The following is a 20,294-nucleotide window of genomic DNA, read 5'->3' as shown; positions in this document are numbered from 1 at the left end:
AGACTGCACTTGGTTTTTTTTCCCTGTGATTCTTCTTATTTTGCTATTATAGTGAAATTAGTAAAACAGTAAGGGTTTTTATGCCATTGTTCAGAGCAAAATAACGATTTTGCTTCCCTTTATCAACTTAAATCTGTTATTTTGAGACTGATTTATTTACATCACTTTTAGTGGCAATGGACTGTAGAGCTTAATTTACATTTCAGCTTTATGAATATAACATTCTGATGATGCAAAATAATTTTAAATGAAGATTTTTGTGAAATTACTGAACTTGTGTGAAATAACAGGACAAGGATCTAACAGCATGGATATGCTTACAGTGGTTTTAGCACTTGCCTTCTAATTAATCTTTCTTTTTTCAGGAAGTTGAATAACTTAGGCCAGAGTAATGCCTTTTTTAAATTCTATTTACACTAAAATTTTTACCGGCTTACTTTTGAACTTCATTCTAATATGTGTTATTTTTTTCTGAAATTACTCTGCTGTTCTAAATTAATATCGTGTATTAGATTGGACTAGTCTTCAAAGTGTAGAGAAACCTCTATGGAAGTGAGGGATAGGAGAAGGAGGTGGGGAGAAGTTTTGTTACTGTCTTCATAGAACTTTTAAATTATAGACAGGCACAAAAAATCCTAAATGCACAAAAAACGTGTAAAACAATCCAGATGAGATTCTCTCATTTGTGTATTTAAATATTTTACCGCATTGCTGCACAGATCCTCACATAAGGCCTGGTTCCATGCATGCAGGGATGTAAACCTTAATAAATGTCAATTAAGGACTGCAGAGGAAGAGCTATAATGGAGGCATCAACCTTAATATCAAAGTTAATTAAAGTTTGAGACTCACTGAATGCTGCTAATGTCATTTGGAGATAGATTTGTCTCCAGAGCGTGCTGTGTTCCAGAGATCCAAAACCAACTTGAAATACGCATTTTACAGCTGCATGCTCTGTGTGTATTTCTCTCTGGTTTTGTATCTTTATATAAAAGAGTGTAGTAGTAGATGGGGAGTAAGTGCCACACTGTAGGAACATTCCATTCGTAGTTTTAAGATTACTTTTTTTTTCTTTCAAACTGGTTCATTGAAATGAGAATGGAAAGGCTTCTGAAGAACGCAGAAGTGACTCCCAGTAAGGATTTCAGCTTTTCTTGGTGGCATAAGGGTGAATACAGAGAATAAGAATAGGGAAAGAATCTTTAATGCTCCCTGCTGCAGGAACTAAAGCTTTTTCCGTAATATTTTACTTTTTAGAACTTGACTTTGACTATCTTCAGCTTTTCAGCTGACAAGATATTAAACATCTACGGTAATATTTAGATGTTATTGTGATTGAATGTATAAATAATGCTGTTAAAATGTATGCAAAATTGGTTCTTAGAATTATTAATTCCGTAACTTTTGCAGGAGTCTTTTCCAAGATCACTTAGAAACTTCCCTGTAACTGAAGATTTCCCATGAGACCTTACAACATTACATCACAAAATTCCCATCATGATAGTTTCAGCACAAACCAGAGGAAACAGTGGCAAGCTGCTTCTTACTGAAAACCAGCCACTGAAGCTGCAAAATTATTTCCTCTCATATTCCCTGCTATGTTAAAGTATTCCTAACTGCCCATGAAGTCCCCAGAGTTTACTTCTAACAGTGGTTTTTATGAAACAAAATTATCTCAGTCATTCTTACAGTAATTTTTTTTTCCTGTTTGATAGTTGTTTAAAATCAGTTGTGGGTCTGAGTACATCAGTAAATCAAAGGGCCTCCGAGTGCCATGGTGAAACTTCAGCTAATACTGAGCTGCTTCTGCTAATTACATGAAGAGAGTGGTGTTTGCCTGTCTCCTCAGTTCTTCTTAAGTTTGTAAAACTCCTCGCTCGGGAAGGCTTAAATACCTTGGCAATCCAGTCCTAAAGTTAATAAAATGAATAATTCAGGTCCTGTCCAGCTTGTACAGAACAGAGATCTCGGTGTCAGCTTTAAGCTTCTTTGGACAGGTGTTTTCTTTTCTTTGTTCACCTCGGTGTGTGCTGGTCAGATGTTGCAATGCTGTATGGTTTCTCTGACCGTGAAATTTAAGACTGGTGGGGAAATACTTGTTAGGTTTCCCCAAAACGTATTTTCACATGTGTTTACCTTAGTTGGAAAGGATTCCTTCTCATCACAGTCTGAAAACACTGCATCCATTTGTATTGAATAGTTTTATTCATGTACAGTAATGTTAATTTGTTTTTCAAGGTGATCATGAACAACGTTACTGGCAGAAGATTTTAGTGGACAGACAAGCTAAACTTAACCAGCCTCGAGAAAAGAAGCGGGGTACTGAGAAGGTAATTTGCAAGTAAATTTTTTTCCTGTACAGCCATGGTCGAAAATATGTTTCTGTTTCTGTGTAGGTCTACATTTTTTGATAATTTGATGTTTGACTCTGTGTTTAATCCAGTTAAATCACTTCCTACTGACTTTGCAGCAGGCTTTTATAGCCACAAAATAGAAAATGTGTGGCTGTCCTGGTCCAATTGCCAAATGCAAGGCTTGTCTTTAGGGAAACAATTGGAGAAAGTCAAGTCCATGGCTGAAGGCATGAAGTTAATTTGTAAACCGGATTTCCTGTAAAACTCTGCCTGGATGAACTTGTTAAGAAGTTAAGTAGTCTTGATTTACTCTAGGGTGATAAAGTCTAGTGCTTTAGTCTTAATTCTCTAGTATAATAAATTTTTCTTCAGAACAAATCTGTTTTCTCACGATTTACAGTGTTTTTATTTGTACAGTTCTGTGCTATGGTAAACACTGGTGTGTTCCTAGTGTAGTCAAGAGTCTATGTGTGTCTGTGTTCTGATTCAGACAAATCTGAATGCCACTGTGAGCATCCGTAGCTCAGCAGCTTCCAGACCAAAACTGCCTCACCTCTAGTGAAATTTCTTTCCAGCCTTGACCTTTGTGTGCCTGTCAGGCTGCAGCATTGAGGGTGTTGCAATGAACTTGCAGGCTGCAGTCTCCACTCCTGCCCCAGAAGATCCTTCCAGGCATGAAGGTTTCCTGATTAAGCCAGTCAGATCCTTTACCTGACAGAGAGGAGCCAGAGTGTTTCACAGACATTTTATTGCTAGGTTTACTTCACACACATTGCAGATAAGGTTTCTGAGTTGGTTTTAACCTGAATCTTTATGCTGTTGCTTGCAAAACTTCAAAATCATCTGACCTTAGTTATTGCTGGTGACTTTGGAGACTTATTGTTTCCTATGTGCTCCAGTGATGCTCACAATACCAAAAATTTCCTAGTTGTTCCATATATAATGAAAAAGAAATTTTACGTTCTCCTAAAGGAACAGCAGTTGTGCAGGTCAAAACCTTATCTTGTACAAGGCGTATTTTGCATATATTATCTTGTTTGTTGAAATGTTCTTCAGAGATCCCGTAGACAAATAAATCTAATTCTTTTAAACAAAGGCGTGCATAAAGAATTTCCCCAAATGACTGATTTAATTTTCTTAAAAGTATCAAAATGGCATTGCTTCTAGCCATTATTCTTTAACATAAGCAGTAAGGGCATGTGAAAACTGTACAGTTTTAGAGCCTTGTACTGAGTGCTGGCAGTTTTCTTCAGGTTTTTTAAATGTACTTTTGCTTTTTTTAAACAAAAGGTGCCAGTGGCACCTTTGACTTAATTTGGACTGTAGGTGCCCTGTTCTCAAGTTTCTGTTCTTCGTCTTTTGAAGACTGGTATTTGTTGATCAAGCTGGTGTAAATTGGCCAGTAATTTACCTCATCTAGGCTTGCAAATATAAACTGTCTCAGTTCTGCCTAACAATAGCAGCAGCAAGGATGCAAACTCCTGCTCTTCCCCCTTACCCATCACCTTGCAACACTGGGAGGTGTTAACTTCAAAGCTTAGTGAATACTATTTAAATGCTAACACTGTTAAGCAAAACATCAAGAAAAGAATGTCTCCCTGCAGTCAGTAACTCTTAACCCTTTCTTCACTTTTTGAGTCTATATTCCAGAAATAGACTGATAATAAGAAAAATGGGGTTTTTGTTCATTAATATTGATTTTAGTCTTTTATTTGAAAATTCTACTGAGGTACTCACAAGTTGACTTCTTTTGAAGGTCACAATAAAAGGAAGGAAACAAGTAATGTGACGATTCATTAATTAAACATGTACAGCTGAATATGCCATCAGTGTATCTTTCTTGTAAAGATCTATTCTGTTAAAGATTTTAAAATCCCTTACAGGATCTCTCTTTGAAGAGGAGCATTTGCCTATTAACTGCTTTATACTTATAATAAAGATAACATCTTATACCTTCTTTCAATTAGTGTTTAAGCATAGGCTCAAAAGTTACATTAATACAAGCTATATAGCTGCAGTGATGTCAAGGTGAGTATAGTAATAATGAATGTACATATTGTTGCATGGATTGGATCATGTTACAGGCGGCACACGGTAACAGAGTACAGAGATGCTTTTGAGTGTAACTTTAGGCAGTTTGAGATTCTTCTTTTCCATGTGTTCTAAAAAGTACGGGCTTACTCAGCTTTCCTGCAGTGGGTCTTGCGGCATGCTAGGGTAAGGGTTAATGATCACTTCAGCAGAGGGTTTCTGGCATAATGCCTCCTGCCCCGCCCGCCCCCCCCCCCCCAAAAAAAAACCAAAAACCAAACCAAAACAAACAACCCACAACCACAGGCTTAGAGATTTAAATTTTTTTGGCATAGTTCTTATGATAAACTAAATGTCCAAAAGAGACTAGATATCCAAAGGTTCCCCAGAACTTGTGGCTAATGCCTAGCTGTCCTTTGGAGTTAAAAAGGTGTTCAGTGTCAGGCCTGGTTGTTCATTGTCGCCTCTGTGCTCCCCTCTGCTGCCCCTTCCAAATCCACGTTCTCTTTAGTCTGTTATTGGACTGCATGATAAAACAACCTTAGCGGTTTAGTGATACAGATTAAAAATCTTCTTGCCAGAACTGTTTCTTTTGCGCAGTTCCAGTTTATGCAGATCTAAAGCAATTCATCAGTCTGTAGCCTTAAACTCTCTAGACTGATTAAAGTTTTATGTTCACAAAGCAAAGGCATGAGTGCCTGCAAGCTTTCTGATTGGGTACTTGTCTTCTGGGGGGATGTGCTGAGAAACCTAGTTTACACTTTGTACATCTTCTTAAGCAGAAGGAAAGGAAGAAGTTTAAGAGGGTGGGAGTGGTGGTAGAAGTGAAAGGCATTTAGTGAGGAAGTGACAATTGGGTATTTGTGAAGGGTGGAATAATTTGCAGAACATATGGGAAAGGAGGGTAGTGGGAATGCCTGGGCAGAGCCCACACTATTCTCTTCTGATTATGCGTGGGGCTTGGGGGCTGCGTCTTTGCAAGACTGACCAGTTGCCTGTGTGCCAGTGGGGAGAGGTCCTGCTCTAGAGCACAAATAAGCCTTTTTCCATGGTTCTCTGCAGTTGATATCTATGGAAGGGCTGGGTACCTGTTTGGAGCCCTGAACAGTGGTGTGCTTACAAATAGTTGCTGATACTGGGTTGATGAGCTGAAAACGGAAATCCTTGAGGCCTCTTGCAAATTCTGAGGTGCTGGTACAGAAATACTTGCTGGTGTGAACTGCCCAGTTCACATCTTGGAGCTTTCCTTGCAGTGTTTCTGATTCTTCATCCCATATGGTGAACAATTGAGCCACTGTACTCCTTGCTTCTTTTCAGAGTTTAACTTTTAAGCCATTTTTTCAGATACCAGAGAGAAAAAGTAACTCTTAGTTACATCTTTAGATCCATTTTATTTCTGAGGAATGGTTGAGAAACTAATTTTCCAGAACTCATGGTTTGATGCTGTTGAGAACATGTTACAGATTGTTATCAAGTTAAATGCTGGGGGGTGCATTTTATATTGCAGCACAGCAAATAACTCATCCATGCAACATCAGAGTAGAGTGTGATTCCTGGCTGCCATAATCAGTGCAGCGGCATGCCTTGCACTTCCATGCTCTGTACAAGATGCAATGTCTGCAGGACATAGCTATGACCACAGTCATTTGGATAAATAGTAAATAATTTGATTTATATATGAAACTCTTCAAATCTAACAAAGTTTTTACTGGACTGCCTGGTGAGCAAGTGTCCCTTTACCTCAGCACCAGCTAATATGTTTTAGTAGTCTCCATCAGATAAATTAATGTGGATTTATGCTGGTGTGTTAAAGGCATGCCTGGATTTACAGCATTTTCCTGCTTTCTCACTTTTTATTCAGATTAGACAGCATTTTGGGTTTTTTTACCTTATTCATGTTACCTTCTCAGCTTTTGCTTATGGTTAAGGAATCTTAATGGGGCATCGCAGTAGCAAAGCTTGTACCTTTGCTTTTGGGCATTAGTATGACTTTGTTGCAATATTGTGGTTAAATCTGTGAATGGTCTAGTATGGACAATTTAAAAACATGTATGCTTTTAACTACCGTTGTTCTCAGTGGTTTGTTTTCTGCCTGAAGACACAGTACACAGAAATTGACAATTAGCAGGTTAGTTATGTTCCACAAGAGCATTTCTCATATCTCTGTACTGGGAGCAGCTAAACCAGGTACTATAGTAATTTAGGCAATCTTCCCAAAATGCAACTGAAAACAACCAAATCCCTGGTCAGACAGGGGTTTGAGTTAGGGATTCCTAGGATCAGTGTTCCTCCAAACTGCACCGTTATTTCTTGAGATTAATTCTCAGCAGGGTTGTGATATGTATTGTGCTGTTTTCCCAGCCTGAAGGGTGGCCCCCATCTGGATTTCAGTGGTTTTGTTTCTTTGCCAACTGAGTGTAGAAAATGATACAATATTCCTAAGGCTTTTTTTTTTTATGGTCTGACTTTGGTTTTTTTTACATTAGTAACAGCATGATTCCAATAAAAGGGTAGGGCTTTTTAACTTACTGTATGAGACTGTGTTTTAGGATTTTTGAAATAGTAATTTTGTTCTCCTCAACCATGTTGGGAGGAAGAAGGGATCGAATGGAAGATGCTGCGCTGTCCAGAGACTGAGGGGATGCTTTAGCATTTTTGATGGTTCTAAGGCAATAGTGAAATAAATTCTACCAGGGCTGCTTTAACACACACACACACACAACCCCCTTTTTTTATTTTTTGTCATACATAGAGGTTAGCTCAGCTGTTCAGAGATAAGCCTTTTCTTATGAAGTTTGGTAAATCTGTGAATAATATGTTCATGATTGTGAGATGAAATTGTAACAATGAAGTTTTCCTCTAATACTTGCTACAATATTTTTCCTGTTTGCAGTTGATTGCTAAAGCTGAAAGAATGAGACTTGAAAAGACTCAACAAACAAGTAAACATATTCGCTTCACTGAAGATAACTAACCAAGACTGAATGTGATCTTGAAAGTGAACGAGGTGTTTAACAAAAAACCAAACCCCACAAACACCACTGCTTACAGCAACTAAACCGTTTTTAAGGCGGCATCAAAACCTGGTCTGTTTGATTCATAATTCTGCAGACTGCAAGTATGAAGATTGTTCTGAATCCCATTTCTAAATAGGCTGAATGTTTACTGCTTCTGAGCCTCTAGGTAAAGCTTTCTGGAAAAAATGTATTAAGAGATCTTGCTTTAGTTCACTTCTGGTTTTGTTTTGTTTTGGGTTTTTTTTTGTATGTTGAAGTTTTATATACTAGGTTATGAAATAAAATGCTTGGGAAATTTTCAGTTGTGCATCTCTAATTCTTCAATATGCATTATGACACTATAATAAAACTGGTTAATGCTATATAAACCTCTCTAGGCCTCTGCTTAGTCTGTCAGACTGTTCCAAAATACAGTAGAATGATGATAATCTTCCATGTATTTTAAAGTGGCTAGGACTGTCAGAAAACCTGTCATTGAGAAGTCTGGAAGAAAATCTGCTCGAATGAAGTGCACACTAAACTGAATTTAGACTTTTTTTTTTTAGAAGAATCTTCGGGGGAAGAAATAAGAAAACCTTTGTTTGTTACATCTGGTAACTCTAGCTCCAGAAGTAATTCTCACTTACAGATAAGTGTTAAAGTTGTGTAGTTCACATGTAAAGATAGTGATCTTAATGCATTTTAAAGTATTGTAGACGGCAATATTTTAAAAAATAAACCAAACCTGAACATAAAATTGGAATGATCCAAAAGGTTGGACTTATGTATGACTAAAGCTCTCTCCATTAATGTAAGATTGTTTTAGTGGTTTTTTATTTGTTTTTTTTTTACTGCAGGGCAAGAAACACATAGGTTTATAAAAGTGTGAAACTTCCTTATATATAGAAGGATGAGCAAGGTATTCTGAAAGTAGAAGTACATTCCTAAAATACCATCGGAGTCCCTTGAAGGAAACTGTCAGTGACACTCTAGGCATCTTTGTGGCTATAGATTTCACTGCTAAGATAGGCTAACATTTTTAGGTAGGTTAACATTTTTAAATTCTATGCTATCAAATTACTGGATTGGTGTAGGTATTTTAATGGTACATGTTATAATAAATCAAAGTTTGGTGACACTGGTATGTTTTTGATAGCTAAGAAAAGAATCTGCGTGATTTCTGTTGAATTCTTTAAAGTAGTGTGGGTATAATACCCATGGTGGCTTTGCAGTCACGAAGAACAGGAGGCAAAGGAGAAAAAAAAGGACAAAATATTTTGTCCAAGAGATTATACGAAAGCATATTAAGCGTAATCAAATTATCCTAGGTAAGAACAGTGTAGAGAAGCACCACAATAGGAGGAATGTTTAGGGAGCACCATTTCTGTGCAGCTACTTGTGGTGAAGCCTACTCCCGCAGCAATGGGAACTATTTACTTATACATTCTGTAGGCTCAGTGTAAGTCTGTCCTTCACCACCATGAGACTCCGATTAGCATCTGAGCCACCAGCAGACGGCATCCCTCTCCTCGGGCGGTGTGTGAGGGAATGGAGGGGATTACTGCAGATGAATGAACAGGGTATAGTGGTGATCAAACTAAAGATAGCAGAAATACAGAGGGGAAAAAGTGCGAGATAAGAGACAAACTTTCGGGGCTGGAGGGGAAGGACTTGATAGTGGTTCTTGGAAGTTGCGTAAGGACGATTCCTCTCAGGGGACTGCAGCGGAAAGGGGGGGGGGGGGGGAGGCTAGGAACTAATCTGTATGCCAGGTGCCTCCTGTGTGGACCTCAGCGGTATTCAGAGGTAGTCCACTTGCAGGATTTTTTTAATTATTATTTACTCTTCCACTCCTCTCTTATACTAGGTGGGTAAGATGACACAGCAGAGAGAACTAAGATGCCTAGCTATGAAAAGAATTGATCAATGAATGTCTTCTAGGCATCCTGCCTGAAAGTCAGGACACTTTTTTTTTTTTTTTCTTCCATTTCTGTGATGTGAAGGGAAAAAAACCCAACAGCCTACTCTGGGTAAAATGTTTTGGATTTTTCTGCTGAAATTCATTTAAGTGAAAAATTTATCCACGTTATAAATAATTCACATCATAAATGATTCAGACTTTTTATGTTTTGTGGAAAGTGGAGCAGAATTGCAAAAGCCTAACTTCTGGAGTTTTGCTCTCTTATTAATAATTCCTGACTTGAACGCATAGCAAGAGAAGTCACCCTTCTGTTCCTTTCCATATTTATGTATGTTAAGTATTTACAATTAAACATCATTTTTCTTTTTCTCCTTTTTTTCCTTTTTCAAACTAGCGCAGAAATCTGCTTCAGCAGGGAAGGGTGGTGGTTAGTTTTTTCTGAGGAAGTTAATAATAGAATTTTTGCAACTTATTTCAGAAGTCATGTATGGACAGTATGGTCTATATGCTTTTACAAAAGAAGCTTGGATTCTTAAGTATGCCAGAATGAATGGTTTATGCATTTTTTTGTCTTTAAGTACACATGACAGTTAATATCTGCTGCTGTTATCGCTCCCTATCAACATACGCTAAGAAGAGGAGTCCATCTGTCAAGTTTTACCATCCCAAGAGTTGCATCCCTAAAGGTACTTCATGTTTGACCTTACCGATGGAGGGTGCCTTTAGTGAAGTCTGCATGTTTACCTGCAGTGGTTTGGTTTGTTGCTTAACATTAAATTTTCTGCTCTGTTGTTTTTCTCTAGGTTCATACACTCCTAGGAACTTCCAATAGTGACTTCCCCCTTGCCCCACTCCCCCCCCCCTTAAGAATACCACATTTCATTTAAAAATTCAGGATGATACTGTAAAATTATAGGAGTTCATGACCTTGGACTGCTCATTTGGTTTTGCTGATTTTTCTGTCTCCCTTGACTGTTGAGTGTTTTGAAAGAACGTCATTACACATAAATCTGCCTGGAGCAAAACCCAGCATTGATTCTGCTCTTCATGACCCAGCATAGGGTTGAATCTGAAATTATTTTTAGCACTCATATTTTTACGTCTCTTCTAATAGTTGCAGACATTGCATGGCAGCAGCAGGACTGTAACTCTGACCTATGTAAGGCCTTTGGTGCCAACAGAATATTCATAATTTGGGTCTTTAATTAAAAAGAGAGCTCTGTTTAAAAAAAAAAAAAGGAAAGGAAAGGTAACAGTAACATCTGATTGTAGATCTCGTTGCCCACGATCTTGTCCCCCCGAAGGCTTCTTCGATTTCTCCTCTGACACAACATTTCCAAGCTTAGAGTTTGGCCTTGTGAGTACTGTTGTCTTTTAGCAAGGACTATTGCAGTTACCTTAGTGGTGTCAACTTGCTGACTGGGACCAGGGCTCCATTGTGTTGGGCTTTCTACAGTTAGAGAGCTCAGAAGTAAGAGGGAAGGAGGAAGGGGAGGACAGGATGGGAATGGAGATGTGCAGTTGTTGGTGTGATGGCAACAAAGAGTAATTTTTAATGAGCAAGTGGAGGATGTCAGTGGTGCTGGAAAAAAGTAGCGGGGCTTCCTTGCTCTCAGCTGCAGAGCCACTGCATGCCTCTAAGGGACACTCACGTTACCCACATCTTCACATGTGTCCTCCTGTTTTGTGACTGCCTGCCTCCCACAAGCTGTGTTTGTGCAGTAAAAGTGCTGCAAGGAAGGATGTGGTTTTAGTAAAACACCTGTACTCAAAAGCAGCAGCCTGATACTCTGTGATTACTGCACCTTTGGGTTTTCAGTAGCCAGTGGTCCACAGTCAGTGCAGTATCCCATTCATGGCATGATGCTTGTATTCCATTGCTCTTTCTACCTGTCCTGGCAGCATAGAAAAGCTTCTTTATCTTTGATTTTGTACCTCGTGTTAATTTTTACGTTTCTTGTTTGACTGCCCTCAGTCTTACTGTCACCTGGAGCAAGTAAGAAGCTGGGGGGTGGGGGGAGGAATATTTGCACTGAATTACAGCTCCCACAGGAGACTCAAGTTACCATGAGATGCCAGAGTGCTCTTGTCTGAGGCGTGTGTGTCTACAGTGAGAGAGCTTCCTTAATGTTTATCTCCCTTCTCTCTTGACATGCTGTATTCCCAAAGACTATGCCCTTCTCTTTGTTAACGCTTAATTTTTTTTTTACCATCTGACTGAGTCTGATTTAACATTGCTTGTTCTACCTGTTTTATCTTACACAGCTAATACTGGCTTTCTGTACATTTTTGCCCCCCACCCCCCCAAGATGTACTGTGTATCCTAGTTTAAATAGGGCTTTAAGGCAGTCCTTGAAAGCTAGCAGGTAGGTAAATTATCTTTTTCTAGAGAGGCTGTAAATCAAATTAGAAAATTACCCTCTGATAGACGACAAAGGCACTTGCCTGCCCAAGTCCCCTAGAACATAGGTCAGTGTCATAATTGCTTACTTACGGTACCATCGTGTCTAATGATCTCAGACAGGATTAAATCAGGGAATAATGCTGCATAATGCTGTAAAAAATAATTAGATAAGGTATGCTTGGGTGACTTTGAAATGTGCCTGAGTGGGGAAGTAATATGGTTATCTCACCTACAAGTGATTAAGTTTCTGTGGATGGTGTTAAGGAAGGAAGTTACTTTCTACCAGAAGTGCAATATTCTTCCTAGCATTAAATACACTTTCTTCGTGTCAGTTGTGGCGCTGTACTGGAGGAATATGACTTGTTTACCTTGAATGTTCTGGGTGAACAGAACTATTCTATGTGAACTAGCTATATTTGGACCAACTGTATTAAAGCATTATATTCCCAATGTACTTCCTTCTCTTGTAGCAGGTTAGAAGTTTGGTCCTGCAAGTATTGAAGAGCATTTATTTTAAATGCAAGTCCACAGCTGTCATGTTTTGGTGTTTTACTTTTTTAAATAAATGCCAGTAAGTGTTTTGTCAGTGTGTTAGAGAAGTGGCTAGGAGACTGTACTTGATTACTTTTACAAAGGGGAAAAAAAAATATTTCTAGCTGCTTTTTGTTGTGTTGTGAAGATGGGATTATCAGTCTGTCTCTTTGGTGGCAATGCTGGCCTAGGAGTTTGTCCTGTCTCTCACGGGCAGCCGCTTGTGCCTGCCCCTGAGCCCACAGGTCCTGCTGCACAGCGGTCCCTGGGAGCCTGCTGTAAAGTGTGTAATTTCAAGGATCTGGAGAAATAACGGTGGGAAATTTTAAGCTGACTTCATTGCTGAGGAAGACATTGTGTATAAGTAAGCACAACCTAAGTGCCTGGCTGAAGTACGCACGCTGGGTGTACATTGCCAGGCATTAACCAGAAGTGCCGCAAACGAGAGTACCCGCTGCGTAATGTAGTGCTTGGGCTTTGCAGAAAGTCACTGTGTCCCAAACCGTTGATGTTCAGATACAGGTTGAACGTGTAATCGAACCAACCTTACAGATTTTCTAATTGTGTCTTCATCCTCAAAGGGTCATTCTCTAATGGAGCTGTAAGTGACAGAGAACTGCAAAGCTGGGGGCTCTTGGACTTGCCTTCAGAGTGAGCGGTCGCTGTTGTAATGGTAGGCGAATCCTTTGAACTTGGGAGCTGCCAGTGCCGAGAGGCTGGGCAGTTTTCCGGGGTACTTGGCAGCCCACAGGTTTTTGTAGTTTACAAGCAGAGCTGGGCCAGCTCTCCTATTCACGTCTCTGCTGGAACCGGTGTTGATGGCATACTTAGCATGCATAGCTGTTTCCCGGTCACACCAATTGCTGCAAAATGAGGAGAAAATGAAGGCAGGAGAACATGGGAGAGTTTTGCTTGCTGTTGCCAAGGCGACTCGTTTTGAGCTGGATAAACACTCGCTCATCGCTGCTGCGATTTTATTGCCTTATGGCATTTTGAGTGGAACCAAACACCTGAGGGTGAAAAGAAGTGGGAGAAAGGTAAAGGGAAGGGACAAACCAGCCCTGGCACTCGAAAGCTAATGATGGCCGCGTGGGCAGAATGGCTGCCTTTGTTTCTGCATCGGCATCTCTGTTTCCAACCTGTGTCGCAGCGCCCTGGCCCTGCGCACCCCTCAGCGGTAGCCGGCTGCCAGTATAGCCATTTCCAAAAGTCTAATTGCAGTGTTGAATCCTAATGATTTGTGTAAAAGAAAGGACCTGGAATAAAATGAAGAGTGTGATGAGTCTGATGGGAAAAGCCTTCCAGTATGGTGTGATTTTACTTAAGGTCATTTAAGCTACTTCATTTCTCTCTCATCTTTTGTGGGGCTGGGGCAGAGGAGGGGGCAGGGGTTGTGGCTCCATCAAACTTAGAGGTTTTTAGTCTGTTTTTTTGCTAGAGTTTTGGGTACAGCCGTTCCCAGTGAGGGGCCACTACCCACCAGCTGACGACTCGCCGAGTCTCTTGCTGTATCTAATCTTGCTCTGCCGGCCTGGGGAGAGCTGTGGGCAGGGGTGGCAGCTCCGGGGGGTGCCCCTGGGGCAGGCGGGCTCCTGCCTGGGGCCGGGCTGTGGGGTCTCCCAGGCTCTGGCCAGCAGAGGGCAAAGCTGGTACACGCTGTCCTGTGCTGCAGGCACGATGCAAAGCTTAGGGCAGCTTTGCATCCAGCGTGTTTTGCTATGCGTTACACCCTGGCTGATCACATAGATGAAACTATAAACATAATTTTTTGGGGGGAGGGGAGGTGGAAGTCCCCTGTGTTCCCAGGGAGCCTGCGAGGTGGCCAGGTGCTGGGACGCATGGTCCCCAGGCACCAGCCACGAGCCCTGGCTCTCATCTGCTGCCTGTGATGGACCAGAAGGATGGTTTTCTAGTAGGTTCAGGAAAGATTTTCATCAGGCTGGGAAAACATTTCTCCGAGGGTAACTGAAACTACTTGCATCTGGGTTGAATACTGCTCCTCCCTCAGACGGCAGCTATCCACAGAAAAATTTGGGTAGTTTGGCACTGAAGTACTCTTCACAGTCAGTAACAGACCAGATAAATGCAGAAGTTTCATCAACAGAGAGATCTCCCCTAACTGGTGGTGGGAGCATACATCGTGATACGTGGGATGCATGTTACATGTGTTCTTCCTTGTCGCCAAAAGCAAAAGAGCATAATTAATATTAAAGTAGGAAGCTCCCCTACTCCTTGTCTCAGTGGAGGGAGCAAGTTCCAGTTCTCCTACCTTCTGAATAAGGTATGGAGCGGACATGGTTGAATACCTTTTTACCTTCATGCTTTTATGCAACTTTATTCTTTGTTTTGTTGTGCTTTTTTTTTTCCTCACCGTGGTTGGTATTTCTGTTTGCTTTCCTTTCCCTTACCCGCTACACACTGAAATGTGGTTTTGTTACAAAAAGTGGCTTTTTATTACCTAGTGTTTTGTGTAGTATTTGTTTGGGGAGTATTTTGGGAATACAGCCACTCCTTCAGATCTTGTCCATCATACGTGGTGCCTCAGCAGATAACTTGCAAGGTTTAGCCTAGAAGACCTCTTCCATGTGCACAAATGCAAAGTGTACTTGGCCTGCTGGCTCAGTTTAGTCAGACTAATAAAACCTTGGTTCAGAAACAGGCTATGCTGTCTAGTCTGAACTTCACACTCACCAAAAAGAGCTTTATTCTAAAACCAAAAGCCCTGAATTTCCTCTTTTATGGCAAGTAATATATATCAGTTATTCTTGTATACAAATAAATTCAATCTTATTGCAAGGTAACTTACAAGGTGGGAATTTTCTCTCACCGATGACAAGCTAAAGTCTGTCTTCACAGTGGCTTTTACCTGGCATAGCCTAAAGAAAATATGACGTTTTTGCAGTGCAGACAAGTTCTTAGGTGCGGAGGCAGGCAGAGGTGAGCTCAGCCATGCTGCGCACTCGCTTCAGGGGCATCCACTGCTGTAAAACCAGTGTGATTCAGTCGGCACAAACAACAGGCTGTCCTTTTGCCTTTTTCCCTATCAGTACAGAGTGTTCATGGAGCTCATGTTTGAGTACAGCTCCCAAAGCAAAGTTAGGTCATTGTTAATGACAACGTAGAAGCCAGTTCTGTCTGCCTCCTTTTGTGTTGCAGTTTTCTTTGTTATTGTCCATGTTGTAGCTGTAGGCTTTCCTGCTTCTAGTGTCTTGCACTATGGCAGATACAGAAACATCTATCCGTTAATTTGGCTGAAGTTTCAGGCATAATTAATCTCTTTAATACAATGCTGCTTTGATATAAATATTTTTTTTTTATTCTGACATTTAATTCTCTCAAAACTGAAAGCTGAATTTTGAATCCACTGAAGTGCCTTGACTTGCACTGAAACATCCACTGCAAAGCTTATTATTTATGCCACCACAATTCATCCTCAAATAATTTTCCCCCATCTTCTCTCAGCAATAGCTCTGAGGTGTTTTCTGGTCTGTGTTGGATTCACTTCTCGTGTCAGATGTGAAAAGGTAGATTAAACTCTGCACCTAGAGCGATGGCGACAGTATCAAACAACCACAGCTTCTGGATTTTCCCCTTGACAGTGGTTTATTTTGCTCTTAGAAAAACCAAGTGACTGAGATGAGCAGATTTACTCAGTGTTTTTTGCTTTTTGCCAAGGGTTGGTCTTCAAGATGGTGGCGAGGGTCTCAGCCTGGCAGCTCCAGTCCGTGCCGTGATCCTACTCCCTGCCCTGCCCATGGCTGCCCAGCCAGGCACCCGATGTCTGTGTTTACACCAGAACTGCTATTATGCCAAAAATCACAACTGTGGAAAAAACACAGTGAGTGTCTTGAGAACTTTAAGCAAGAGGGAAATAATTTCCCTTTTCCTTTTGATTGACATAATCTTTTTTCTTTCTTGTCCTTCTTTTACACCCGTTTCTTCTCTCTTTCTCATTGGTTTCCTGGATGCCAGGATTAAAGGTAAGCCCCTTTAACACTCTCATCATCTCCTTACCACAAGCGTACCTGAAACCCTACTGCTCTCTGCCAGGTCCGTTGCCACGCTCTTACACTGATGGAAGAACCAGAATAATATAATTTGAATCAGGGGCACAATATTTAAAGTTATTTGGGTGTTGAAACAGGCAGCTGAGCAGCCTAATTGGGTTTAGACTATATATATAATTCTATAGCCATATATATCTCTCTCAATGCAACTATATATAGATGCAGCTGCAGTGGCAGAACAGGTCATCCGCAGCTTCCAGCAGGGAGAGGGACACAGACTTGTTCTGCAGTTTTTAAGCCTGAGTTTGGTACCATCCTCTGTTTCAGATGCCCCGATTATGACTCCTGTGCTGTATTTTATATCCCATTTGTTGTCTAAGTGTTTTGCCAGTGCTGGGGACACGTTGTTTGTGGCTGGGTTGGACTCTTTCCTTTAGGGAAACCTGACAATGTGGGCCACTCTTTTTAACTCATATATTCTTCCTTTGTTGGTCAGGTACTCCATGTTTATTTTGTCTTAAATTGCGTATGCTCGCCTCTGATGTGTGAAAGCAACAATTTTAAGGTATGTTCAAACATGTTAAAGCAACTGATAGCTGGTAGGCATTGGACAGTGTGTGGAGAAGAGAGAGTCCTTCCTTAGGGCGCTTCCTGAGGAGTTTGTATCGGAAAGGAACGTCTGGAGCTTTCACAATGGGGAGGTATGGCTGTGTTGGCTAATGCTGAGTGCGGTCACATCATATATGGAGATGATAACTTGGCCTTTGGATGTGAGGTGGCAATGTATGTGGGGAAATGGAGGTATTCCTGCTGAAGCTAGTGGTAGGTGAGGCTGAGAGAGAAGGGTAGTGTTTTCTGCAGTGTTAGACTGGCATCCTGCGCTGGGAAAAGGCAGTTTGCCCACCCAGGAAAATGTTATTTCTCTCCACTAGCTCAATGTGATGGCTGCTGGATGGCAGACAATGTATTCTGCTGCATGAGCAGATGTTAATCAAACTGTTTCATGCTGGTGGTCATTTTATCGGTGGTTGCCACCTTTCCAAATTATGATGGGTGTCTCGTCCACTGCTTTGCCTCTTTGGAAGAGGCATGCAACAGGCTTGGAAAGAAGTGCACTGCTGTCACGCTGCCTGTGGCTGAATGGGGTTGCAGTCAAACAAGCCCTATCAAAAATTAAACTGAGAAGCAGAGAGTTAACAGTGGAAAGTTGGAGTACCTGGCTTGAAACATTTTCTAAATATGGTGGCTTTTGCTATCTCAGTGCAAGAGGTAGGAAAGCAAATGCTGGTGCTTCTGTTGTGTACAGGTGGAGACTCAAATGCCGCAGGCAGTAGCAGCAGCACATACGGGTTGAACCTGGCAGTGGCAGAAGCAGGAAGGACGAGGGAATCGGAGCTGCTGACTGGCTGCAGATGGGAGGGTGGAATCTCTTCAGGGATGCTACCAGGAGGTCCCAATCCAGGTTCGAAGGGTTAATTTTAAAAACATTTTTTTCCCCATGTCTCAGCACTGTCTGGTTTTAGCCATGATGGGAATTAGAAGTGACAGCATACTGCAGGGGAGCTGTTCTCATGGGGTTTGCATCACGCCTAAAGCTGGACATACCAAAAACCTCCCAAGAGAGGCTGGTCTGCCAGACCCTTCCGACACCAGTCACAGTTTGGCTGAGCATCTCAGCTTCCCAAGTGAAAGGAGCTTTTGAGTTTTTTGGCATTCACCTCTTCTAGCATACCAAGATGTTTTCTGAGCCAGATGTGATGGGGAGGGGTGAGCTGGCACGACAGGCTCTGCTTTCCCCTGGCAGAGGCAGTGCAATTCCTTCCTCCCTCGCCATGATCTCCTCGGAGAAGCGTAGGGAAGGCGTGACTCCCGGGGAGCGCTGGGACAGGCTTTCCTGGTCTCGGCAGCATCCTAGCGCCAAGGGAGGCCTATGTGAATGAGTGCCTGCAGGTGAGGGTGATGACTCGAAGCGGCCCTGTGACACCATGCGGCTAGAAAGGGCAACACGTGGTAATGCGAAAAATAAGAATTACATGTACAGAATAGTAATACCACCAAAAAAGCCCAGTAGCTAATACCCAGCAAACATATTCCTCGTGGCACTCTGCTTCCCTGTTGTTTCTGATATTCTTCTAGATCTGCTCTGCAAAAGAGGTGTGAACATCCTTAAGGAGAGAGAGGCGACCCGGGATTCGCAGCTGCGAGGTGCTGAGTGCTCGGAGCTGCTGCCGGCCCCTCGCACCGGCCAGGACAGACCCTTCTGCAGGGGCCTGCACACACGGCTGCAGGTCACGGAGAAGCTGAATAATGTTCTTGGCCTCAGCAAGCTGACTCGGCTGTGTGACTGCAGTATCTCTTGGAAATGTCTTGTGTCTGCTGTGGAAAAGGCAAGGAGTAATTTTGTCAGAAAGTAAGGACATTATTTTTCAGTGACATCGCTGTGCTGTCAATACTCATAGAATAGCTTGCTGGGATATCTTGGACTGAATGGAAATGTCAAATGTGTTGCTATGGCCAAATACAAACAGATATTTCCAAACTAATATGGCTTTTAAATAATTGCATGTGAGATAATAGCAATCGAAGAAGCACACATGACAAAAGTCTAGTAAGACAAAAATCGTTTTGGTCAAAATTTGAGGTTTTTTTGTCTGATTTTAAATGCCATGATTCAAAAAGCCTTTTCATGCAGCAGAGAAATCTCTTGCTATTTTGAGGCTTACCACAGAAAGCTGATAAGAGACACAGAAATACAGGTGCATCTTCTTAAGTATATCTTCTGCATAATATCAAGTCAAAATGAGGATCCTGACATTAGGACAGGACAAGATGAAAGACTAAAGCCGCTGTGTATCTTTCAGTATCAAAATACAAAGCCCAGCGTTACGTGACACGAATCTATGCAATACCATGGGCAGCTTGAGGCCCATCAGGTCAATCTGATGAGGTTCTGCCACCACCCCATCTGTTTTGTATTCATCTGTCACTGAGACTCAGAGCCACTGGAGAGGAAAAAGAACTGGCAATGTCATGCAGTGGCTTTTTTGACATCAATACAAGCCGTGTGGGAATTGCTAGACGTTGTTTTGTGGTACTTATGGGCATTAAAATGTAACGCGGGGGAAAACCCACAAGTTGTATAAAGACCACGTCATCTCCCACTTACGAGTAAATACAATTGTCACTCTTCAAAATTTCTAGACCAAAATCTACAGTTACACTTCATTTCAGCTGTTGCCTAACAAAAGGAGACAACGTGTTGGGCTCGGCATGTCACCTTCCCACTGGTACAGTCTGAATCCTCTTGTAGGCTCCGCTATGACCACTGGATGAAAAAGGTACAGTATAGACTCCATTAGCTGGAATGAGCTGGTTGTGTTGCTCCCTATGGTTGTCTGAAAACAAATTAGATTAAGATTTGGCTAATGGTAGATGTGAAAAGGAAGAACAAGTAACAGCAGCCATATACCCAGTGGGACTGTGGTTTCCTTTAGCTTGGCATCCCGTCTTCAGCAGCACCAGCAGTTGGTACACAGGGAAGAGGAAAAAAATGGGTAAATAGACACTGATATGTCCCTGAAACAGCCCCTGAGCCTCTAGAGTGCAAAGTATTTCTTTTAACTCCTACTTTATTATCCCTTCTAGTAGGCTCTGTTTCAGTCCTTGGTGATGCCTACTGGAAAGTAAATGCTCTCTATTTCCCACGGGCTGCCCTACTTTACATCATCACCTTGGAGATAGAAAACAAAATTCTGTGCAAAAGCGGTATCTGCTTGTCCTCATTCCCGATTCATTTTCTTTATCGGAGGTGAGGAAGTGAAACCCTGACCCTGCTGAAATCCCTGGGCAGGTCACAGTTCAGTTTGGTGCAGTGGGGGCTGCAGCTTTGGGAGGTGAACATAAGGCAAAGAGAAGTACTTTGGGCATTCCTCACAGGTCGTGGCACAGCTCACTGTTTCTACCCATTCTGTGGTGCCTTTGTTCTCGAGCAGTTTCCATGGTGCCTCTGCTTTGTCTGCAGACCTGTCTGCAGGCAGCACTCTTCTCAAA

The 20,294-nt window shown here is 41.7% G+C and overlaps 1 protein-coding gene across 7 annotated transcripts in view; it reads left to right on the top strand.

Annotated features, from left to right (window-relative positions):
* LARP7 (La ribonucleoprotein 7, transcriptional regulator) overlaps positions 1–19,319 on the top strand; it is a 41,093-nt gene extending 21,774 nt beyond the window's left edge. The window contains exons 12-19 of one of the 7 annotated variants that reach the window (XR_012651950.1): positions 2,239–2,330; positions 7,279–7,568; positions 7,948–7,995; positions 8,239–8,424; positions 9,881–9,988; positions 15,913–16,075; positions 16,741–17,706; positions 18,381–19,319. Coding sequence is in view for 1 of the 7 variants with exons in the window: in XM_075038241.1 (XP_074894342.1) it covers positions 2,239–2,330; positions 7,279–7,359 (173 nt within the window). In the remaining 6 variants the exon portion in view is untranslated. Of the gene's footprint in view, positions 1–2,238; positions 2,331–7,278; positions 7,704–7,947; positions 8,425–9,880; positions 9,989–15,912; positions 16,076–16,740; positions 17,707–18,380 lie in introns of those variants that run through there. The other 6 variants (XR_012651948.1, XR_012651949.1, XR_012651954.1 and 3 more) reach the window with 6 other exon arrangements.
* The last annotated feature ends 975 nt before the right edge of the window (positions 19,320–20,294 follow it).

This window comes from Buteo buteo, chromosome 1 (genome assembly GCF_964188355.1).
Source record: "Buteo buteo chromosome 1, bButBut1.hap1.1, whole genome shotgun sequence".
Lineage (NCBI taxonomy): Eukaryota > Metazoa > Chordata > Aves > Accipitriformes > Accipitridae > Buteo > Buteo buteo.
Note: the sequence above shows the minus strand (reverse complement) of the source record. Positions and strands in the feature narration are given on the sequence as shown.